The sequence below is a fragment of the Heloderma suspectum genome, chromosome 2, assembly GCF_057233095.1.
Source record: "Heloderma suspectum isolate Gila_16-S chromosome 2, 16-S_ref, whole genome shotgun sequence".
NCBI lineage: Eukaryota > Metazoa > Chordata > Lepidosauria > Squamata > Helodermatidae > Heloderma > Heloderma suspectum.
Window position 1 is genome coordinate 94,425,075 of NC_139459.1, and position 10,006 is coordinate 94,435,080.

The 10,006-nt window shown below is 40.5% G+C and overlaps 1 protein-coding gene across 1 annotated transcript in view; it reads left to right on the forward strand.

The window, feature by feature from the left end:
- FRMD3 (FERM domain containing 3) overlaps positions 1-5,716 on the forward strand; it is a 157,240-nt gene extending 151,524 nt beyond the window's left edge. The window contains exon 15 of the mRNA XM_084834233.1: positions 1,230-5,716. Within this exon, the coding sequence (XP_084690359.1) occupies positions 1,230-1,828 (599 nt within the window). The 3' untranslated portion in view covers positions 1,829-5,716. The remainder of the gene's footprint in view (positions 1-1,229) is intronic.
- The last annotated feature ends 4,290 nt before the right edge of the window (positions 5,717-10,006 follow it).

Genomic DNA, 10,006 nt, shown 5'->3' on the forward strand with positions numbered 1-10,006 from the left:
CTAGCCATGTGGAAAATAAGTGTGGCAAAGGGAAGATGTCTTTGTGCTAACTTAATGTTCAAAGGAGAAAATGTAAAAGTAAGAGTAAAAATTTACTAAAACATTTTGATATCAAATACATATACAAAGTTTTATTTAAATCAAACAGTGCTATAATATTTTTTAAAGATTAAAATCAAATCAAAAAGTCATCTTAGAATTCTCTATTTCTTAGCTGAGGTTTTAATACAAAATGTCTAAACCTATTGGATTAGATCCAGACATAGTAATAATAAGACTAAGTCTGGATTCAACCCATTGCTAATAGTTTTACAGATCACACTGAAGTGTAAAGATTGAATTGAGAGGATTAATGTTCAGATTGCCAGATACGGTTCAGCCTCAGGGGCTTCTGACTCCTTCAGAGTTCAGTCAGAGTTCATCAATACTGATGCTATTTAAAGAAGAATATACCACTTTTCAATTCATCTGTATAAAAATCATACTTATGTACTCTCTTAACAATGTTCTCTAACCCAAACTGTATAATCTTACTCACCATATGGAAAGAGTTTTTTAAAAGGCAAAAGTAACGCCTTTTGCAGCAGATCTCCTATCCATCTACAGATCTGATCACTTTCTCTGAAGCTAAAAGACTGAAGCATAAACTTCTGTCTTGCTCGAACCAATGTATTATATAGTATCTTGTCATCTACATGTAACATTGGTTTATATTATATCCTGAGATACAGAATCATATGGTAACCAGTATTTCACATGACTGTGTGGATACAAAGAGAGTGATGGTTTCCCACCTACTCTTATCTGTATATATTATAACCAGTTTATAGATGTTAATGCTACACGTTACCACACGTTCATTTGCAAACACAGCTTAAATGTGTCTAACAACACAGAGTACTTTGTGATCTCAAAACTATCAGATATTGTACCAGACAGTGTGATATCTGAACACTGCGTGTGAGGTTTACCAAATGTGGATTTGTATTTTGATTTTTAAAAGCTACCAACATGTAGGTCTTGCATTACATTGAGTAATGGTAACAAAACATATATAAAATTTTGAAAAGTGGAATGCTCCTTTCATTTCTGTTTAACATGAACCAGTAAATTACCAGATTATGAACAGTTGTTTCTGGAAACTTCCTTGTACTTTTTTGCTTACAGTTCTGTGCCTTTGAAATATATGCTTGAGAACCTAAAAGGTCTATTTAAAATCCGTTTTATAGGTATTCAGCTGCCAAAAGATGATGATGTTTCAATACCTACGATATCCAGCTCTCCTGCTAAGGAGGCAGATGCTAGTTCAGATCTTTCTATTGAGGAGGAGGAGAAAATCAAGGAAGAACCTTTAACCATTTCAGAATTGGCATACAATCCAAGTACCAGCTTGCTCCCCACTCCAGTTAATGATGAGGAGATTGACCTGCTCTTTCAAACCACTCCAAGGGCAGAGAATGAGAGAGAAGATACAGATTCATTTGAGGAACTGGAGGCAGATGAAAATGCATTTTTGGTTGCAGAGGAAGAGGAGCTGAAAGAAGCTCGGAAGGCGCTTAGGTGGAGCTATGACTTTTTGATGGGCAATATGAAGATTAATGCTGTTGTGAAGAGTTTTTCTAGACTTCTTTTTGTTGGGCTTGGAATATTGCTGGTCATTTTCCCTCTTCTACTTGTCCTCCTGGAATCAGACCTGGATATCTCCTTCCTCCATGAAATCCGCCAGACGCCAGAGTTTCAGCAGTTTCATATTGAATATTACTGTCCTCTTAGACAGTGGTTGGCCTGCAAAATAGACTTTATTAGCCACTTGCTTGGCAGCTCTTAGACGTTAAAAATATATGATACAACTAAGGGCTATATTCAAAACTAGTGAATTTCAGTCAGTACTAGGTGCTCATAAACATCCTGAAGGCCATCAGCAAGTAGTACCGCATTTTAGATCCATAGTAGCCATCAACATTCTTAAGTTTCCTTCCCATAATTGAATGATCTAGCTACATGGTGGCCTTTCAGTAACCAAAAAGCGGTTTGATTTTTTTTTCCTGCTTGTCTGTTTCTATCAGTGACTGTACAGAACTGAAATTTATCATCTGTACCATTATAAGCCATGTTGTCCTAAAATTAAGCATTAACAACAGGGGGAAGGTGATGCTTTTGAATATATTCCTTAGTTAAACAATCTCTACTAACCAATGCCTATACAAGCAACACTGATTGCTGGGGTTTTCTTTCTTGGTTCGATTTTTCATTTTTAAGAATATTTTTTATGTATTTACAGACTTTTGGTAAATTTTTAGCAAAGACAACTTATGAAGATATTTAAGTGTACAGATTAGTAAAATAACTGCACAAGGGCATGTCATGAGTTTTTTAAATGTTTAGTCAAAGTTTTTTTTTAATTGAAGAATGAAGTTCTTAGATATCTGCGCAAGAAGGTGAGTAGGTGGAGGTGGAAAATAGGCAGGGTCTGCTAGATGGAGTTGAGATGACATTAAATTATTAAATACCAGGTGTCTGAGGGCGAAACTACACATTATGACGCAAGCATGGGTTTCCCTTATAATGGTAATATAGGGGTCATTTGCTGGTGAGAATTCACTGGCCAGGAGGAAATGCGTAATGCTTCTTGTGCCTGCTGATTCCCCCACCCCCCTGGCCATTTCCAAGACTAGAAGAAGCCCAGCTCCATGGGAAAACAGTCTGGATGGATATTTGCAGGGGAGAATCAGTGGGCACAGGAGTGGTTAAGCACTCCCTCCTGTCTATCTTGTCCTGCAAATTCCCCTTGCCCTTGCATTCATGTTAATTGGCAGACACATGCGTTTCCCAAACACGTCTGGTCCGTATAATGTGTAGTTCTGCCTTGGCAGTTCTAAAGCTGAAGACAGGTGAGCATTTCCCATTAGATGGCATTTCAGTTTGTCTTGTGGTTCGCCACTTCAGTTAGTGGTAATGAAAGGTATTTGCGAGGCAGTGGAAGTACAGTTTTGTAAGAGGTTTAGAGAATTTTGGATTACCTGTAGATTATTGTACATAACATAGAAATGTGGATATCTATATTACAGATTAAAAAGTCTAGATAGGCCTACTTAAATACATAATAGTTAAAATATACCAGTCTCTAAAAATAGAGACTATATGAAAAGCATCCTGTCCCTGAATCCCAAGCATTTGAAGATAAATTTCTTAGTCCCTAATTCTGTTCATTACTGTTTTTCATTATGATAAATCCCAGAGTCACCATTTCATGTTATTATTTCTTGTGCATGCTATCTCTCTTACCTAATATAAGTGACAGTGGATGCACATATTTTTATTCATAAATGTGTCCCTATGACAGGTGTGTGTGGTTACCTTTGTCTTGATGTGCTGAGGATTTTGTGCCTGTGTAGCTCCAAGTACTTCTAAGAGGCTATAAATGCATAAAACCTCATGTGTGTAGAGACAATCAGTAGGCCCCAGTGCCCAACTTTGAAATAAAAGGGAGAAAAGAACCCAACTGCATTTTTATTCTCCAATTTGGATTGTCTGATACAGGCTTGCCTCTCTCCCCCCTTCCCCAATTATGCAACTGTGTCAATCACAGGAGTCTTAAGGTGCAGTCCTATACATGTCTGCTCAGAAGTAATTCCCATTAAGATCAATGGGACGTATTCCCAGGGAAGTGAGTATAGGATTATCGCTTCAGTCTCCCAATGGATGTTTTGCCTGTGTGAAAACACACATTGGCTCCATTATTGCTGTTAGAATTGCTATTTATTATTTCTGTGTAATTTATCAGTGTATAAGAAGTTTTGTATCTTTTATCCTCACAACAACTTGTTGAGGTAAGTTCATAATGGTATTGTGAAACACCTAACCAGTTGAAGCTTCATAGTGTTTCATCCATAAAGAGACTGAAATCATCTTTAACAAGGGAAAGCAAATGTACAGCACAATCTAGCTCCCAGTTAAGCACATTTAAGCCCTTTTGATTCCCATGTAACCCACAAGTGCTTAACTGCTCATCAGATTGAGCCTGCAAATTGCACAATGAAGGTTCAGTGCGCTCTGTAGAGGAAACTTTGAGGCCCTAATCCAGAGCTCTGTAAGAGTTCCATGAGTATTATGGAGCTCCGTCACGTGCAAGTAGCAGCTTGTTCAGGGTGCAAGTCTCTCTCTCTTTTTTTAACACAGCTATTGTGGGATATTTTGGCAATTTCCCTTTACTTGCCATCCATGTCCTAAAAGGTAAAGATAAAACATTTGCATCTTTTTAGAATAACCTTTGCCACCGTAACTCTGTGAACATTTTCCCTGTGTCCCAAAGGTAGTTGGAATAATTTATGGCTTTACCTTCAAGGCTTTACTGTCAAGCTGTGTCTTTCCTAAAGCATCCATTCCCTTGCAAATAATTCCTGATCAATTGTTTGATGCATACTTAGGGTGGAATTCGATGGTGCCGTTCCATTCACGGAGGAGCTTTCGATCCAGCGGATGCCTCTGCTAACAGAAGAGGAAGAGGGAATTTCCACTAATTCTCCCTGCAGCCCCCTGCACTCCCCAAAAATCTGGGGGACATAGAATAATTCAGTTTCTGGGATCCAAGGTCAAAACCAGGGTTCCGACCTTGGAGGGAAGGAGGCCACATGGTGCATAGGAAGCTGTGCAATGTGGCTTCCACAGTCCCCTTTCATCCCTTGCCCCCTCGTAGCCAGTGTGGTTGTCTCCACACCAGTACGTCTCCGTGCTTGGAAACAGCTCAGAGATGGGGAAAAGGGGGCGGTCCCAGGGAAGGGGAGGAGACCGCGGAAGCCACGTTACACAGCTTCCTATGCACCATGTGGCCTCCTTCCTTCCCCATCCCTGAACCCATGGCTAGACAGGCAAAATTGCCCATCTAGCCAAAAATGCAGGGTGACTAGAGCACAGAGGTAAGAATCACCTCTGTGCTCCAGCCACCCTGCCTTGGATACTCCGCAGGCTCCGACTTCGGAGGCTGCTGGCTATCAAGATAGGATTGCACCCTAAACCCCTTAAATATAAATAATTAGGTCCTGGGTTTTAAAATGTAGTCTTGTCCATGTCATAGAGCTCTGGAATCTTTAGAAGTATTTGTTAGTATAATTTAATTTGATCAGGGAAGGGTTGCATTGCATGAGGAACAGATTACCTCAGAGAATGGACTGTGCAATAAGGATACATGTAGTGTTAAATGCAAGAGAGTGTACAAGAATGTGATATATATACACCCTTGACCCTTTAGCAAAGCTGTAAAGTGAATTCTGTCAAATTATGAGTGCTTGTAAGATGCGTCTTTCCTAGATAACAGATGGAAATGAGAAGAGGCTGGGAAGGGGAGTGTATATAATCAACAGTGTGTACTGCATAGGCCAAAACAAAGTCTTGTTTCCAGTACTGGAAATATTAGAGCTCGGCATATGGAGAGTCCATTGGTACAGTATTGTGTATTTCTGTCTGTGCTTGGAATATATTGTAAAACGTTAATGTACTTGAAATCTATTTTGTGATTTGTCTAATATTTATAAACACAACTCTGGGAAGAATTAAATAAGGTTATTTCATTGAAATGCAAACATACACACACAGACCTAGGGGTAAATGTACCTGTAAACTTGAGCCTTATCTTTGTAAAGTGAATTTCACATTTCTATGTAAACATCTTGATCGTTTTATATGTTAATATAATGACAGGACTCCCTAATAAAAAAATATACTGAAAAAAGCCACTCTGCAATGATATGCTCCTTATTGTACAATAAAGTCATTTGCTGAATATCAGCAGTGTGGGTTGTTACTGCTTTGGATCATACGCATCTCATTTAGTAAGAACGGATGACTGACACCATCCTAAAACTTGATATGCCAGTGCACAACCCATAGGATTAGTTATGCTGACAGTTGTAACAGAACAACATCATAAACATATCATATGGCACTACAGGAAAATACACTGAAAATGATTTCCAGAGGCATAGTTATATTAGTCTGTTGCAGCAAAAACAAAAATGAGTCTTGTGGAACTTTAAAGACTAACAAATTTATTATGGCATAAGCTTTCATAGACTGTACTCTGCTTTGTCAGATGCATCTCATGAAGTGGACTGTGGCCCATGAACAATTTTGCCATAATACATTTGTTAGTCTTTAAGGGAGCAATCCTATGGCTGCTAGTCAACAGCTAGACGGCCATAGGATACATCGGTTTCTGGGAAATGACCTCGGAGCCCATGCTTTGAGTTGGTTCCCTGAGAACTGACCTCCCCCCCCCCCCCCCGCACTGCCTTGCAAGCAGCTCAAAACAGCCCCATGCTCCGCGCTCAGAAGAGGAGTGCAGAGCGGCGAAAACGGGGCGTTCCAGGGCAAGGAAGGCAGAAATGCCGGTACAACACATCCTATGTATCGTCCGGCATCCGCCACTTCGCCTTGCTGCAGCTAGACAGCCGAAGTCAGCTGTCTAGCCACAAATGCAGGGTGGCTGAAGCATAGAGGCGACAATCCCTTCTGCGCTTCTCCTGCCCTGCATTGGATAGGTGGTCGCCTCCAAGTTTGGAGGCAGCTGCCTATCCCAATAGGATTGCACCCTCCAGTGCTTTGTTATTTAGAATAAGCATGTGAAAAACCGACACAGAAAGATATTAAACACAAGCCGCTTTATTCACAGACATTCTTATGTTTCAAAAATTGTATAATGGGAACTTACTTGTACACCTTTGTTGGTTTATTTATTTTATTTATATCCCATATTTCCTCTAAGGAACACCAAGTGGCATACATACATTTTATTCTCACAACAAACCTGTAGGTTTGCATAGGTTGAGAGATTATTATTCACTGGCTCAAAGCCGCCCAGTGAGCTTTATGGATGAGTGGGGAATTTGAACCCAGGGTCTGTCCAGTCCTAGTTCAAAACTCTCACTACTGCACCACACTGTATTTCATTTATCTAAGGTTTAAAGCTCCCTTAATTTTCTTTTATGCCTTCCGCAGCTGAGGAAAAAAACAGGCAATAAGATAAAATTTCTCAGTAATTGGGAGGCCCTGGCAAAAGGATTCTGACAATGAGCCCTCTCACATTTGAAAATGTGTAGAGAAATGTTGCGAAAATGTGTGGCTATGTCAGTGATTTAGGTTCTCAGGAAAATTTTGATCTGGAAAATTTTCCAATGGAAATTAGGTTAATTTGCATAGGCAAATTTTCAGTTTGTATAAAAATCACTAGAAAGCAATTTAACATGTTTACTAAATACAAATAAAATAAACATGACAATGTTTTGTTCCAATACACCACAGGTATTTGACCTGAAATATTTGGCAGGTGGGGGGAGGAATTAAAGCTCATTTAGTGTGATTTAAATGTCATATTATGTAGACATTTGTATTGGAATACTAGTTAAAAAATAGAAGACAATAGCATATATTCCCTTTACATTGATTACATGTAAGAAAGAAATAAAGCTACTGAAAACTATTGACACACTAATTTAGCCTTCCCCAGCCTGATGACCCCCAGATATTTTGGATTATAACTCCCAGCATCCTTCAGTCAGCATGGTTGTCTGAGGATACTGGGAGCAGTAGTTCAACACATCTGGAGGACTGCACTAATTAATAATATACTGACAACCACTCATCTGTTTCAACAGAGTTCAGGTCTCTTCCACAGAGCTTGTTCGGGTCCTTTCAGTTTCACTCTCACTTCTTATTAGTTCCACTTCACCTTGAGACGTACATGTAGTCTCTCACATACTTGCTAAGGATAATCACCTGAAAAACACGAATTACAACTTCGAAACTGCCAAGCTTCCCTAATACTGTATTTGCAATTGACATCTATTCTTTGTTGCTAATGAATTTATGAAACAGAAAATTTTCCATGGAAAAATAAAGCACTGTAAAAATTTCCACCCCACATCACAGATGTCTTTGTAATATGAGAGTGGTTATGAAGCTCTTCTGGTTCCACAATTTTATTCCATATGTTTTGGATTGTTGTTCAGTCGTTAAGTCGTGTCCGACTCTTCGTGACCCCATGGACCATAGTTAAGCCCCAGCCAGCATGGCCAGTGGTCAGGGATTATGGGAGTTGTGGTACGAAACATGGAGGGCACCAGGCTGTCTACCCCTGAAATGGAAAGTATGTAAAGCCAGGGAATGAGGAGATAGCGCCATCTGCTGACTTTTAGAATAACTTCTGTCTAATGGATCATAATATTTATGAACATGGTACTTTAGTACACCCACACACAAGAATAATTCTGGATTAATACAGTAAACAATTTAAAAAGATTTTCATAAAAACAATGTTGGAAATATGTGATCAAAAAGCTTCCTTCAAAACCAGTATAATCTATCTGCTTATATACCTCCTATCAAGGAGCATACCCGATACTATGGCTTGTATCCAGTCTAACTTAAGCCCCATTCACTTCAACTCCAAGTAGGTCTAACATTGCATACAACCCACTGGCCGCAATTCTATGCACATTTACCTGGGAGTAAACCCCACTGGACATGGGATTTACTTCTGAGTAAGCATGCATAGAATTGCACCATAACCATGGTAAAGGAATGCCATCAATCAGAACTTTCCCCCTCATGGAAATATTTTCCAAAGTGGACATTAGCTTTTCACACTTATCGAGTGGGCTTTTTCACATGGCAGGCTCCTTCAGTTCAAACACGTGTGGTGTTGTTTCACGAGACTTGTGCTGCCTCTGAATGTGTCTCCTTCAACACCTGCTGTATTGATACGCAGGTTGTCGCATGCAAATAGTGGTATCCCCCATCTTTTCTCACATCCCATTTTGTAAGTTTTGCTTGTTTACAACACAGTTGATAATGTTTAACCCCAGAGAGAAAGTCGCTGAGCCAGTTTGCACAATCGCCGGAGCCTGATCACTGCCTTGTTGTGGCGAAGGGGCTTGCGTAACTCAGTGAAGCCATAAGCTATGCCGTGCAGGGCCACCCAAGACGGACAGGTCATGGCAGAGAGTTCTGACAAAATGTGGTCCACTGGAGAAGGAAATGGCAACCCACTCCAGTATTCTTGCCAAGAAAACCCCATGGAACGTATCACAAGGCTAAAAGAGATGACGCCGGAAGATGAGCCCCTCAGGTGTCAAATATACTACTGGGGAAGAGCAGAGGGAATTTCCAAGTAGCGCCAGAAAGAGTGAAGCGGCTGGGCCAAAGCCGAAAGGACACTCAGCTGTGGATGTGTCTGGTGGTGAAAAGAAAGTCCGATGCTGTAAAGAACAATATTGTTTAGGAACCTGGAATGTCAGATCAATGAATCAAGGTAAGCTGGAGGCAGTCAAACATGAGATGGCAAGATTGAACATCAACATCTTGGGAATCAAGCATGGGCGAATTTAATTCAGGTGACCATTATATCTACTACTGTGGGCAAGAATCCCTTAGAAGAAATGGAGTATCACTCATAGTCAATAAAAGGGTGGGAAAAGCAGTGTTGTTGTTGTTCAGTTGTTCAGTCGTGTCCGACTCTTCGTGACCCCATGGACCATAGCACGCCAGGCCTTCCTGTCCTGCGCTCTCTCCCAGAGTGTGCTCAAGTTCATATTCATTGCATCAGTGATGCTATCTAGCCATCTCATCCTCTGTCATCCCCTTCTCCTTTTGCCTTCAGTCTTTCCCAGCATCAGGGTCTTTTCCAGAGAGTTTTCTCGTCGCATTAGGTGGCCAAAATATTTGAGCTTCAGCTTCAGTATCTGTCTTTCCAATGAGCACTCAGGGTTGATTTCCTTTAGGATTGACTGATTTGACCTCTTTGCAGTCCAGGGGACTCGTAAGAGTCTTCTCCAGCACCACAGTTCGAAAGCATCAATTCTTCGGCGCTCAGCCTTCCTTATAGTCCAGCTCTCACAGCCATACATTACTACTGGGAAAACCATAGCTTTGATGAGACGGACATTTGTCGGCAAGGTGATGTCTCTGCTTCTTACTATGCTGTCTACGTTTGCCATAGCTTTCCTCCCAAGGA